This window comes from Lissotriton vulgaris, chromosome 10, assembly GCF_964263255.1.
Source record: "Lissotriton vulgaris chromosome 10, aLisVul1.2, whole genome shotgun sequence".
Lineage (NCBI taxonomy): Eukaryota > Metazoa > Chordata > Amphibia > Caudata > Salamandridae > Lissotriton > Lissotriton vulgaris.
In genome coordinates this window covers 167,674,274-167,689,699 of record NC_141698.1, presented here as the reverse complement: position 1 = coordinate 167,689,699, position 15,426 = coordinate 167,674,274, and the positions used below count along the sequence as shown (strand labels likewise).

At 44.7% G+C, this 15,426-nt stretch overlaps 1 protein-coding gene across 1 annotated transcript in view; it reads left to right on the top strand.

Annotated features, from left to right (window-relative positions):
* The window catches only part of LOC147684909 (uromodulin-like), a 449,835-nt gene extending 434,676 nt beyond the window's left edge, over positions 1–15,159 (top strand). Inside the window, exons 14-16 of the mRNA XM_086939737.1 lie at positions 13,609–13,768; positions 13,868–13,952; positions 15,047–15,159. Of these exons, the coding sequence (XP_086795863.1) occupies positions 13,609–13,768; positions 13,868–13,952; positions 15,047–15,159 (358 nt within the window). The remainder of the gene's footprint in view (positions 1–13,608; positions 13,769–13,867; positions 13,953–15,046) is intronic.
* Positions 15,160–15,426: the final 267 nt, after the last annotated feature.

Here is a 15,426-nt window from a genome sequence, read left to right as displayed (position 1 = left end):
TCACTGGAAAAACGAAATGTTAATGGAACGTTATAGTTAGGTCAAAATGTTAGTTAAAATATACTGTTTTAAACTAAACCACTGAATTATGAATTATGAACCACTCATAACCAGCAGACTGGACTACAGGAACGCCCTCTACGCCGGAATCAACAAATCTCTACTCCACAAAATCCAGACGGTCCAGAACACCGCAGCCAGACTCGTCCTCAGCTTCCCACGACAAGACCACATCACCCAGCACCTACGAGACCTACACTGGCTCCCCTTTGAAAAGAGAGTGACTTGCAAGCTGCTCACACATGCCTACAAAGCCCTCCACAACATGAACCCCAATAACTTAACAAAAGAATCTCCATCTACGCCCCCAAGAGGAACCTCCGCTCCGCCGACCTTGCCCTGGCTGAAATCCCACTCATCCGCAGAGCCAGAACGGGAGGAAGATCCTTCTCCTACATTGCGCCAAGACCTGGAATGAGCCCCCCTCAGCATCAGATGAGCACCCACACTGCAAGCATTCAGGAAGAGCCCCAAGACATGGCTCTTCGAATGAGCCGGAGCTGCCCAAAATCCCCCATTCCCCAGCACCTTGAGACCCTCATGGGTGAGTAGTCGCTCTACAAATCTCTGATTGATTGATTGACTTCACCAGTTATATTAAGGCAAGTAGCTATAGCATGTGCCCTAAAGAAACTGTCATTCTCACCCCGCCTTGCACAGTGTTGTAATCAGTGATGCAAAATGTATCATACATTGTAATTTGAGAAATGTTTAGCCAAAGTAAAAAAGGCCGGATTTGAAACAGCGTCACATGAAGAAGCATTTTAAACTATGGTCGATTAGGGCACTCCTTTCTGTAATACATTTAAAAAAGGAATGCATAAGGTTATTAGAAAATACAAGGCCAATCAAATCCCATCAGTAAAAACCTATTGGTCCTGAAAGAATTGCTCTCAAAGTTGTCTAGATCAGCCATATTCTAAATTCAAGACTAAACTGTAATATAAGAATGTTACCTATTGAAATCTCTTTTATGACCCATGCACGATTTGATCTACACTTGCTTGATTATGTAGGTATATGATTCTAAGTGAACATTTGTGTTTGTACTGTTATGATTTTTATATAAGTAATTCCAGCTCTAATGACTACATCATCCAATAAATCTGCTACAAATGTGCATTGCACCTACAACTTGTTTAGCACAGCATTTAACATTTGTTCGATGTTATTGTAAATGTAGCTGAAAACTGCAAGTGGCAATAGACAGCACACTTGCAATTGCACTGCCAACACCAGTCCAAATCAAAATACTTGAATTTTGCCTACTCATTCGATTTTTTTTTTGTCCTCATTAGCCTTCTCCCCGCCCCGAGTTCCACGATACCGCCCTTGGGCTACTCATCTCATATGTTAGCTCTGCTCTTCGGAGGAAGTTTACCACCTTAACCGGTCTTCCTCAAGACTAGAAGCCAACCGAGATCAGAGAAAAGCTTAATCATGGGACTTATCACACCTATTTCTTTACAACCCAACCCTTCACCCAAAACATAAAAAAAAGGAGTCCAAAATCTATATCTTTTTTTATGCCGAAACCCACATTTTACAGATCTCTCTCTGAGCCAGTAATGTAGCGTAAAGCTGATGACAGACATGTACTTACAGCCTCCCAAAATTCCTTTATCGCTGGGCAGGTCACGAACATATGTAGATCATCCTCATTAGGACTCTTGCATTTAGGACACACCACCATTGTTCCGGACTTAAACTTCGCTAGTTTTCTGGGAGACCAATATGCCCTGTGGCGGGTGAACAAGCGATTTCTCCTTAAATTTGCAGGTTTAACAACTTTGTACAGTATCGACATTGTTACTTGCCATTGGTTTTCTGAAGCAATCTCTGGCAAGCACTCTCCCCACAGGGTCTCCGGCAGCGTAAAAGGGCCATCCTCCATCTCCAGTATTGACCAATACCACAGCGCGACTTCTTTTTTGATCTGCAGTTCTGACCCCCAACTTCTCTTCAAAGTCATTGTGGTGACCGATTAGGTTTTCCTTACCTGACGCCCAGCTTTGAATCTGCAAGTATTTAAACCTGGAGAATTTCTGGCCCCACTCCTGCTCGCAATACCCCCATGGAGCCAGGATGCCCTCCGGAAATATATCTTCCCACTTCTGCGGTCCATCCACTCTCATTGCCTTTGCCAATGCATCCTTGGACCAAGGAGGGGATCCTGGCGTATCCCACATCGGGCCATGGAACTGTAGTATGGAATTTTTGCTACCCTCCTGATTTTAAACCAGGCCGCCACTAAATCTTTCAGCACTCTTAATCTAATCTTTTTAAAGTACTTTGGATCGGCAAATTTGTACATAAAGCCATGCTGCTTAACATTCTCCGTTCTGAGCAGCACAGACAACAGTTTCCCTATAACTGAACTCCCCGGCGCACCCAACAAAATTCTACAATTCTTCAACAAAAAAGCCCATGAAAAAATCTGAAAGTCCGTGGCCGCCAGCCCTCCCTTCAAAAGTTTTCTACTAATCTTCTTCCATGACAGGCGGGACCCTCTTGAAGCCCAAATGAATGACCCGTTCTCGCTCTGAAGTCTTACAAACCAGTATTTCTCAAATAAAAGCGGCAGTGAATCAAACAAAAAAGTTATCTTAGGTAGGACCATCATCTTCACCAAATTGACACGGCCATATAGCGTTAACGGGAGATGCGCCAACCCTCGCAGAGCAGCAGAGATCTCCTTCCTAACTCTAACAAAGTTAACTTTAGTAAGCTCCCGTATATCTTGTGTTATCCTCACTCCTAGATAACGTATCTCCGATTTGCAGGCTATACCCTCTGCAGCTAAATTCCAAGACATAACCACTGTCTTGTCAGCATTTATAAGGTATCCAGAGACAGCCCCAAACTCCTTTGTTAGTTCAACTAAACAATCCATCGACTGCTGCAGCTTAGAGGTTAAGATAACTATATCATTGGCGTATAGCCCGATCTTCCTTGACCATCCCTCAAATTCGAACGGGGGGATCCTCTCTGCTTCTCTAATCCTACAGGCTAGGGGTTCAATGTAAAGGTCAAATAAAAGGGGAGTAAGGGGACCCCCTTGTCTGGTACTCCTCATTACTTGTATTGGCTGAGTTAATGTCCCGTTCACTAATACCCTGGACGTGGGGGAGTGATATAATAGTGCCAAAACTGAACTAAAATTTACATCCAACTTAAGTTGCTTTATCAAGGCCTGTAGGTATGCCCAATTCATCCGATCAAACGCCTTGGCGGCATCTAACGCGATGACCGCCAAGGGAAGATTATAGGCAGAGGCCACATCTATACTCCCTATGAGGGAGAAAGTTAGTTCCTTCAGGTACCTACCCTTGATAAAACCTTTCTGGTCTTCGTGAACTAGCTGGGAGACAACTTTACTGAACCTATCCACCATGATTTTTGCAAAAAGCTTGTAATCACAGTTCAATAGTGAAATCAGCCTGTATGAGTCCATGTACTTTGGTGGCTTTCCAGGTTTAGGCAGTAGTATAATATTTGCCTCATTCCATGAGGGCGGGAGAGAGGCCTTTCCCCAAAAAAACTCATTAAATAATTGCATTAAAATAGGAGCTAGGATACCAATCAGCACCTTGTAAACCTCCGCAGGAAGCCCATCAGGCCCTGGTGCCTTCCCTTTCTTCACCTGCTTAATCACGCCTTCCACTTCTACCTGCAATATCTCCTGATTCAGAGCTTCCTGAAGCTCCTCTGACAGTGGTTTCATCGCCTTTAACCAACGCCTTACTACCTGTGCATCTAGATTAAGATCCTCTCTATAAACTTCCTCAAAGTATCTGTAAAATGCTTCCGCTATGCCCTTAGTATCCGTAACCACCCGCCCAGACTCCCCCTCTTTCACTTCCTTGATCAGATTCCGTACTTGATCCTTTCTCGCCTTCCAGGCTAGCAATTTACTACTCCCCTCTCCATACTCGAAATGTGCAAATTGACTGGCTTCCCACTTCTCCTTGACCCTATGACTAAGAACAGCCACCAACTCTGCTTTTAGCTCAACCAACTCCTGCACAATCCTTTCCTCCACTTCAAAGCCACCAATACTTATTACCTCTGCCTCACGCTGACGGATTTTCTTTTCCAGTTCATCTACTCTGTTAAAGTATATTCTCCTTTTTTTAGCTCCCAAAGCACCTAGCCTACCTCGCAGAAAAGCCTTGCATGTCTCCCAAATGATCTCAATCTTTGCTGACCCCACATTCTTATCTAAAAAAACTTCAGTCTCCTGACACAAACTAGCCAGGGCTTCCTGATCATAAAGAACTGTGCGTTCCAACCTCCAGGCTGAACCCAAAGTACCGCTTTCGACCTTTAAAGACAAAATGACAGCGGAATGGTCCGAGAGATGAACACCTACATGGGCTGCCTGTGTCACGCAGTTCATCAATCTGAAATCTATCAAAAAATAATCTATCCGCGTTCTGTGACTATACTTTTTATTATAAAAAGTGTAACCTAGTAGCTGACCAGACCTCTGTCTCCAAATATCACATAATCCTGACTAGACCATCAGTCCCTTCACTCTATTTGACATTTTCATATTCGCCAGAGCCCTACTATTAGATGATCGATCTAACTTATGGTCCAGCACTGTATTAAAATCACCTGCCAAAATAATTTTACCCAAAAAACGTAATGCTTCCCTTGCCAGCTCATCTAAAGGCCCTATATCATCTTGATTTGGACCGTAGTACCCAATAATATTAAACAACTGGCCTTTTATCTTAAGACTCACAATCAACCATCTACCCTTGGCATCTGCCACTTCACCCTCCACTAAACAATCTACCCCTTGTCTAACCAAAACTGCAATTCCTTAGTGACTGCCAGTTGCGGAGTATAAAAAGCATGAGTCAGCCAACGCTGCGACGAAAAAAGTTATTTACTCTCCACCCCAGCTAAATGAGTCTCTTGCAAAATCATTATATGAGCTGGGGGGTCCCTCAAATATTTCAAATTTAGGTCCCTCCTTGACTTTACAAGTAGACCATTAACATTCCATGACAGAAGTGTTAACTCCGACAAACTACCCCCTTTCATAACACACCCAGTGAGCAATCTCAAACCGCCTAGCGGAGAGAAATCTTCTAAGGACTTTTCCACATTTTCCCCTCATACCCACCCCCTGCCTCACCCACCCCCTACCCTACTGCCCCCCTGCGACCCACCCCTCACCCTGGACAACCCAACCAACTTTCCTATGGCCCTTCCTTGGCCCTTCAGGTACTTACGACGGATGGTGGACAGTCCCTCTAAACTAGAATCACAACTCTGAAAGCTATACTTCTGCTCGGCATGCATTCTACTAGTCTATCACTTTTACCTGCCTTAAGCATACACTACATACACTCACTTTGACACTGCTCCAGGAAACCATCTACGTCCTCTACAAACTGGAAAGTATGCATTTTACTCTTCCACATAACTTTTAAGACAGCCGGAAATTTCAATTGCACAGTGGCTCCCAGGCTCCTTAAAGGCTCAATCCGCTTGCCTAGTTCCCACTGCCTGTTCGCAGTTACAGTTGACAAGTTTGACCTAACCTCCACTTTCACTCCATCTACCATTATAGCGTTCTTTTTCAGAGCAGCCACCCAGATTTTCTCCTTCAAATTATACGTCAGAAAATGTATCAAAATTCTCCTAGGTTTAGAGCGGTTTGGATTCAACCTAAAGGGATCACGATGTATGCTCTGAATATCCGTTGCAATCTGATCCTCTGTTTCTTCTAGCTCCAACTCTGTTTTTAACAACTGTACCACATACCTTTTTAAATCAGATCCTTCTTTACCCTCCTGCAGCTTCAACATTTTTAAATTGTTTCTTCTTTGCATATTTTCCAATCTTTCTAGCCGTTCCTCGTGCTCCCTATCCCTAAACCTGGCATTTTTTAATTCTTTGCTATTCTCCAACACTTTCCCCCTGATTTCTTTAACCTCCAACTCTAACGCCGCCGTACGCAAGCTCAACTTAGCGAATTTAGCTTCCAATAAGCTACATGCCTCTCTGATCCCTTCCTGATTTACTTTGGACTCCTCAAAACCCTTATGCATGTCAATATCCAGCTTCTTTAGAAGAGCAATAACCGAAACATCCAGATCTTCCTGCACTGGGGGACTCCTAGGCACTTCCTCTTCACTGCCTGATGCACCCCTACTTCTAGATGGTCCAGGGAGTGGGGAGGTTTCATCACCCGAAATCAAGTGCTCTATGCTCCCTTCTATACTTTCCCCCAAGTCCGCTTTATTCGAAATGGTTTGAATCTCCCCCTCCATATCTGTGTCCAGAACTTGGTATCTATTGGGACTCAAATGATTTGACCGATCTAACAAGTCAATTTCGGCCGGGGCACCCTGTTGAACACAAAAAACCTGCACTTCTGCCTGAGTTATCTGCTCGCCCTTGGGTGTTTCTAAAGCAGCTGAAATGGCAGGAGATGACTCTCTCTGCAATATCAAAGTTTTGGGCAGGGTTTTAAAGAAGGAAGTAAGGGAGGGGGTAATTTTTACCTTCTGCTCTAGTATTCCTGCCTTGCCGGACTTTTTACACCTATTGCCTTGCTTAATATATTTTTTAATGGTGTTCTTAGGATTAATTCCTGTACTTCCTTTACTACCTTCAACCTGTACCTTGGTACTTCAAGCACCAGCTTCTTTCGTTTGTAAATTTACTCCTAAATTTACTTCTGCTGCTCCCCTCCCTGCGCTCCTTAAGATGTATCTGGTGGCCTCTTTTTTAGCTATAATTTTACTGATCTTATTTGCAGCCAAACAATCTGCACCTCCTCTGCCCTCCTTACCTCCCCTACTGCCATCTGACAATTGGGCCCCTGCAGGGTGCTGGTCGCAGGCTTCCTTCAAAACTTCCTCCTCTTTAGCTCTGCCTCTGCCGGGAGCCCCCGCACCACGAAACACTATCCTCTTGGCAGCTTGCCTGCCTCTCCCTACCTCAGCTGCTGCTCTGCTCCAGAGTTCGCTCCCCACTGTTGGCTCTGCCTCCAACTCCTACTGACACGGTGAGCTCTCCCCGATCCAAGCCGCACCTCACCGCAACACTGCGCGGTATCAGTCTGCTCGAAAAATAGCAAAAAAGATGTGGAAATCAGGTAACGCCTGCCCGCCCACACTTTCGCCGCGATTCTAGCCACCCAGAAGCTTCACATCGCCTAAAACGCCACCTCCGTCTAGGACACCTGCGACTGGCAAACAAGATGGCCGCCATGTTTTCCTTGCCTACTCATTAATGATTAAATATTGGCTCAACAAGTATGGGAGGTATTAAACAAAGTAGGGAAAGTGCAGCCAGCGCTAGATATTCTATTCACAAACATTAAGTGGAGTTGGCCTAGAAAGCTACAGCAGATGCAGGGTTCCAGGCACACTCCTGGAAAGGTTACGCCTTTCCATGCAGGTTCCCATTCTCTCTATTAAGAGTTTCCCATAGTGGAAAACTGGTGGTGGTAAATAGCCAACCTTTTCCAGGTTGAAAAGAGGAAGAATCAGAGACTGGACTTACTCACATACCTGCATATTTGTGGGTGTTCCCAAACTTTTAAGGCAAACCATGTGTGGAAATGCCCACTTCCCACCTGTTGAGTGGAATTTAGGCCAGTGGCGCACTCTGCACTTGCAGCAGAAATCTCTGATGCGGTAAATGGATTTTGGCTAGCCAGGATTTCCTGGTTGGAGTAAGAAGGTAAACTCAGTTACATACGAAATCAAGATCCCCATTCTATTTATCCAATCTCTCCTATTTATTTAAGACAAAAAAATAATTATTGTTTTTTTAAACAAACTTTATTGAAATGGCAATTCACATCCAATATACAAAAGGGGGTAAATCTCATCATAGATAAACGGTTGCCTACACGCCCCACATTGTATTACCAGGAGTACAGTACACCCCCCAAAATAAGCCCAGCATCCCTCCCACTGAGTTGCATACTCAGTTCTAGCCAAATAAGTAGGTAATCTTCCAACACTTCTGTGCAATTGGTGGAAGACACCTTGGTCATGCAGGACAAAACACCCTCCTCCCCTCCCCTTCCCGAACCCTGTGGTAACTACCTCCCTCCTACTCCGCTCCATGCGCTGCACTGGTTTCTGCGAACTGAGGCGGCCAATTGACAGATCGAGTTTGGGCACCATGTGGGACAGCACCCATTCCTTCACCATGTTTTGAGGGCTCCAACCTTGTCTGTCATGACTAACCTTCATCACCTGGTGGCCTCCTGCAGCCAGAAATCACCCTTAGGTCAGTGCACAGGGCAACTAATCTGATTCACAACTTTCTTCCGCATCCTCACCGGCCCTCGCCGCATCTGTCAACGCCTCCCAAGCCCTCACAAAATCCAAAAGCCTCCTACCCTGGAGTGCCTTCCTTAGTAACGTCAACCCATCCCAGCACGCTCACGGAAATTAGGTCAGTCCTCCAGTGCTCCACCTTGAGGCTGACAGCGTCTTTCTATTTCATTATTACTCATCGCTTGGCCAGAACCTATGTCATATCAATGAACTAGGACATTACTCTGTAATTAGACCGCCAGGGAACGATCCCCAGCAAACATCGCCTACGGGAGAGGTTCAATGTGCGCTCCGTGATCTCAGCCAGTAAGTGCAACACCTTAGACCAGTGAGAGGTCAGGTGGACACAGCTCCACAGTATGTGGGGTAGACCGCCATCCCCTGCATTGCACCAAGGACACTCATGCACTGCAGGTGAGAAGTAGGTGTTTAGCTATAGGGGTGTAAGATAGGCCCAATGCAGAATATAATAGTGATTGAGCTTGAAACAGGGCATTGTGGAAACTGTAGGGGCAGCTTCCCACATTATGAGCCAGTCGCCCTCTGACAAAGGAGACCCAAAATAAGTCTCCCATCTCTCTTGCAGGTGAGTGAGAGGCAATGCCATGTCTGCTCGTAGCACTTCATAAAGCTCCATTACCAACTGCCGAGTGAATACAATGCAAAATTAGGGCAAACAAAGCAAACAGAAGGAGATGATGGACGGAGCTCTGAAACTTTTCAGACACTCACCCCCAGTCACAGATGCACGGAGAATGGACAATGCCAAGTCACACTCCAGCAAAATCTAGAGGGGAGGCAGATAACTGCCTGATCCTAAAAACAAACACCCCAAGATCCACGCCCTAGAATAGCAAGGCAACATCCCCCAATCTAAATAAAAACACACACAAAAAACAGTCTCTAAGGCATAGAAACACCTACTTTGCACTGTATGGGGCAACAGCGGTAAGATGCACCCCCAACGAAAGGGGAGAGTCCCAGCAGAGCAACTCACCATTCAACCAAATACCCTGCAGAGAACATACACCCCCATTGCATGCCCCCCCCAGACAACTGCCCACTCTGAACAAGGAAGACAGGCATCCCCCAAGACTCCCCCTTTTCCTCCCACTCTAACACCAGACCAAGGTTTTGGTGCAGGTCGTCAGCATCCTTCAGAGTTACACGCAGCAATTCCTCACTATGGGTGGTGTCCATGGCGGAGTCCGTACACGGACCCAGTTCATGTCCCCCACATCATCTCTTGAGAGTGAGAACAGTCTCCTGGAGTCTAAAGTTGTGAGCTTTGCAGCCAGATCCAGTGCGCCCTGATGATCACGCTGATACTGAGCCACTGTAGGTGGGCTGTCTCACAAACATTTGGCAAAGGGCTAAGTCTACCGGCGGTTTTAGCTCCAGCCAGTTCCAGACCTTTTGGGGGTCCGAGAACAATGTAATCCCTTGAGCAGTGAATACTTGAACTCTGGCAGGGTACAGCTTGGCATATCTAATGCCCAAGTCAGGATGCTTATTCTTGGTCTCCGTACACAAGACCCTCTGTCTCTGAACTGCCAGGGTAAAGTCAGGGAAATCATAACTTTATGTTTTTAAATTTTTAACTCAACAATCACCCTGGTACATTTGAGAATGTGATTGTGATTCTGAAAATGGAGGAGGCATGCAACTGTTGGCCTAGGCACCTCATTCCGGGGTGGTGTGGGTGCTGTCACTCAATGCACCTGATCCAGGGCACAGAAAGGGACACGCCCTCCAGGGACACCACTCACCTGAGCCTGTCCTCCAGGAATGTTACTATGTCTATTCCCTCCACACTCTTATTGAGTGCCACTACTCGAATAATGTTTTTGCGGACACGCCCCTCAGACTCTTCTGCCTGGACATTCAAGAGCGAGATCCATTCCAGTAGCCCCTTCAGTTTGATTCTTCAGATCTCCAGCGGCCCTGACAACATCTTGATCCCAGTGGGATGGTGCACAGTGGGCACTTCAAATCTCTGCCCTCAGAAGCAGGGGAACAAACACAGTGCAGCAGAGTCCTATGAAGGATCTCCCCAGGGTCTAGTCACTCCCCCCGCCTGAGAGCGAGCCCCAGAACAATAACCAAATCCAGCACAGGAGGGGTGAGAACTCCCAAGTACAAAACAGTAGCAGGCAGTGGCACAAGCCGAGTAAACAAGGACCCAGTACATAGTCCCCCGTGCAGCCATCACATAAAGCAGGAGGGAACCCTGCTCGTAATGTAGGGGGATGGCCCAACAGTGCCCAAGGACAGCAAAAGTCTCCCGGAGGTCACAGGGAGGTCACAAGAAGCACCAAGCCTCAGTCCCTGCCATCAGGCAGGTAGTACCGCATATTCACCAGCTGCCCAGGTAAATCCGCTTCACTGCATCTCCAGGGCCGGTGACTTTCCGCACCCATCAGCTACAACAGCACTCCACAAGCCATCAGTGGGGTAGCAAGGACTCCCCCCCCCCCCCCCCCCCCCCGAGCTGCCCAGGCCTTCCCACTTAAATCAGCACTTAGGTTGCAGTTCATTGCTGCACTGTCAGGCCTCAGACACTCGATCCACTGATCCCACAAGCCATCCCACAAGCTTCACCCCCATGGCCAGGGATCCGAGGGAAGCACCAGGTGGTGCCAGCTGTCAAGCAGCACGTACAACCCCCGTCAGGCTCTCCAGGCGATCGCCGCTGCTATCCATTGCCCCAGCTTGAGCCGCCATCCTCTTCCTCTGAATTGCCTCCTCGGCTCTGCCTATTACCTTGCAGGGTGCCCCTTGTCAAGCGTTGGTCTGGGACCACACCCCTCTCCACCTCTAATGCACCATGGCATGGTCCCTTGCAGCTGAATTAGGTTCTTCGGGGCATGCCCCAGGTGCCACCATCATGTGTGCAGCCTGGAGTGCAGAGCCAGCCGGGTTAGCCGTGCGGGTCGGAGAAAACAAGATTGTACAATCTATGTCTCTCAGAGGGTAGAGCAATGGTATTAAATGCCGCCCCAACCCCTTCAAACTACAAGGCCATCAAATGACATCAGAATAGGGCCAGATGAGAGAGCATCGCCGGGAGGCCCATAATCCACTTCTCAGCCCATCTGCTTCAGGCCACACCCAACTCAATAAAATAGATTATTTTTCTACGCTAAGAACGCTAACAAATCTTTGAATAGAGACTGGCTATCCTCAGTTAGGACAGACAATAAATTATACTTTAATATAGCCAGTGCTATGTTTGTATATTCTGGAAACAGGTCTGGCACCAAATCAACACTATCTTTCACACCACAATTCCCCTCTCTCTCACAAACATTTTCCTAGGTAGGTTACCATCGGACTGGAAACCTAGTCATTCCCAGCTCCCACTTATTGATTTGTTAATAGCTGTAGCTTTTCAGCAAATATCAAAAAATTCGAACGACTCCTCTAAATTGTCCTACTTAGCTTGGTGGTATGCTGTATGTCACAATCAGCGCCTTGATACAGCACTTGTTCACCCTATCTCTCTTGCTACTAAATGATCTCACCTTTGGGGCCCACTCACACATTTCCTAGATGATACTGTGAAGAAAATGTCCTTACCTGTCCCCTCACAACAAGAAGTTACCAAGCCTCCCTGACCTCCTTATATTTGTTTATAATTATGCTTAATTTATCGTTTTCTATAACATGTTTTAAAATTGTGTATTCTTTTCGCGCGGTTTCCCAACTAGACTGACCACCACGAAGATTCGGAACCGGGTGTTGGACGGCTCTATCGTACCTCGCAACCTAACTTGGTACATCCAGTGACACCTATTATAGTGTCCACCCGGAGAACTATGTATTACTTACCCTGACTTGACCACTATACGTACTAGAGCTCTAATTCAATACTCAAGAATTAGGCCTGCCTTTTGTGGGACATCACATTGAAGTTCCATTTACATTCAAAATACCATTTTGCCCTGAGGAAGCCCGATTTGGGCAAAACGCGTTGGCTGTCATCTCTGTCAAGATTGTGTTTGAAGACTGCAATAAAAATCTCTTGAAGAATAACTTGAAGGACCGCCACTTTCTTTTTTGTGAACATATATGAATACCCTTTTGAAAATCACTTGATATATGCACTGTACTGTATACTGTTGCCTCTCTGTTCTCTATTTTTGTCTGTTTAATCAAGGTTCTATAGCAGTGGACCTAAGAGGTGGGCAACTGTGGCAAATAAGGTTTTGCTTTTGACTCTTGTGTATATACTAGGGTAGTGCGACTGTTGATTCCTACTGCTATTTGTTGCTTGTTTGGACTGTATTCTTTGACATGTGCTGTTATTTACGCTTTTTGTGGACCTTTGATTATATTGTATTCATATCATTTCCTATATTATCCTTTTCACTACTTTGATGGATATCATAAATCATTATTATTCTTTATTACATCTTCATGTATCTATGTACCAACAAATAACAATGTATACGAAGTATTGTTTTTATGATCATATTAATCTTTTCAATAAACATGTTCTTGAACTTAAAAGATAGCCAGTGCTAGATTTTCTATACCAAAGTAATAGTACATGCCCACTGAATGATTTAGAAGAATCCTAAAATAGATAAATAAATAATTAAAGTAAGTAAATTAATAGTTCATCTTGGTGTCTCCTATCTGTCCGTTGTAGTAATATTATCTCCTTTAAAAGGTAAATAGGGTGACAATCCATATGGAGTGAAGTCTTTGTCCTACAGGTTGTTTATAGATCTCAGTAGTCTTCACAGACCCATTGAACTGTTTTAGCAACTCAGCACAGGATTTTTTGCTGAAAGACAGTTATGTTAATGTGAGAGATATTCCCTACATGCACTGCTCAGTGACCCAAAATGTTTCATTGAGTGCTTCAATCACTGCAATATCTTACTATTTCTTTAACCCATGGGCTGTGTTCTGCTAGAGCCTTAAACATGAAATTCTAACCAAAACCAAACCTACATGAGGGTTTGGTGAGTTAGACACATTCTTATAGGTTTTGTATGCAAGATGTTGACAACGGGGTAAAATCGTGGCTGACCACTCACAGTTTTCATCCATCAAATGTCAATAAATCGAGCACCATTGATTTGGGTAACAGTAACCAACCTGTTATGAAAAGTTGAGCAGTTTTAAGTTTTAACTATTGGGAAGTGTCTGTAGGAGTTTTTTTTCTTTTCAATGACATCTTTAAACGAGTGCTCAAACTTTTATGATTCTGTTTCCACAGCTGTCCAAATCCTCAGGATCATACTGTCACAGTTATTCAGAATGGTGGCTACTCACTAGGACAGTTCTCTGTCCAGTTGTTTAAATTTAGTAGTTATTACAGCTATGTTTATATGCACTGTGAAGTGAGCTTCTGCGACTATGACACCAACTGCACACCAGTAAGTACCAAATTGACAACAGTAACGTGAATTACTCCATGTAAATGAAAAATGGCAATGGTCTCTATAACAGAAATTGTGCTTTGTTTTTTTAAATAGGATTGTTCCGGTTCAAGAGCTCTCCAGGTCCCTTCTAATGCAACAGGAAATTATACACTAAAGATTGGGCCAATCAAAAATTCAGGTAATTTTTTTTTTTTTACTATCACTCAGTTTGTTATTTGTTACTTTTTGTTTTATATGGATTCATCACCACTCTAGATTGTGTGTTCACTTTCCTTCCTTGAGGCGTGTATTTCATCACAACCCATGAAGGCTGTAGAGGAAAGCAGTTGTTGATCTCTGGCTGGGATGACATAAAAGCGAAGAGCTTAATTCACAAACATTTCAGGAGTAAGTTAGGAGCAAGCCATGCTTACCAAATGAACTCAGCAGTAGGTCAGTAGTACTCCAAGAGTAGGCCATTGAAATCTTAGTGAATTTGGCCAGTGTTCTGAAAATATTTTCATATGAAGCTAAATCTAGCCAATTAGGTGTTCCAAGAATGTTCTACATACTACAGAAACATTGTATTCAAATGATTGTGTAACCTAATTTAGATGTCAAGTTTGAGACTCACTGACAGAAAAATATTAGTAAAATCAAATAGTACACCTTAACTCAGAACAAAGCTTAGTTATATCAAGTATAGTTCCTACAAGGCCCTGTCACAGTTTCAGTTGCCTATTTTAAATACACATTATACACATTACCTGTAGGGCTCCCTTTGTCATCCGCAGTCTTCACTATGCAAGGATGGATCCCACCCAAGAGACAGGTAGTGTTCAATGCTGAACACATTACACAATAACCATACAGAACACCAAACTAAGGTTTTTAGTACTAAAACCATTTTATCACTGTTACACCCCACACCCTCTCCCGTCCTCTTCCCTTCCATGGTACCCCATTCTGAGGGAAAAATGTTCCTGTTTTCTGTTGTGAGGAGGACATGGAGCGGCTTAATTAGGTTAAGTGCTTATGCTTATCTTCTGTTTGTTTTAGGTTTTTTAATTAGTGCTTACAAAATATGCTCTATTTGATTGCCAGGCGTTGCTCGCTTGCTGGTCCCGCTTTGCTTGCTGTAGTGGCAAGTGGAGCATATGTTGGTTGAGCACGCATCATCAGAGGGCCTTGTATCAGCAGGTGTCCTTCGGCAGACTGTTCTAGCTTTCATAAAGCGGCTTACAGTAGCGGATGGTAATTTGTGTGAACTGAATGGATATTTGCTGGCTTTAGCTCAGCAGGCCATTGTTGTTAAGACCATGAATGGGAGGAAAAGTGCCTCAAAGAGGCATTATATTGATGATGGTAAGGCTAGCCCTTCCAGAATTGAATTTTTCCTCTGCTGAACTGCAAGATGCTGTTGACAAGGCAGTGAGCATATCATTACATGTTCATGCCAACAGCCTCACCTGGAGTGATACAGATAGGATCTGTTCACAAAGTTGAACGTGAGCAAATCTACTCATGTAAGATTATTCACACACTTTGTTGAAAATGTACGACTTTAGGCGAGTCACCATTTCTGAGAGTAAATTTACTGCTCAATGTTAACTCCATCTCCTAAATTTAGAGGGTGAAGCCGAATTTTCTACTATAAAGTGACTACATTTTCA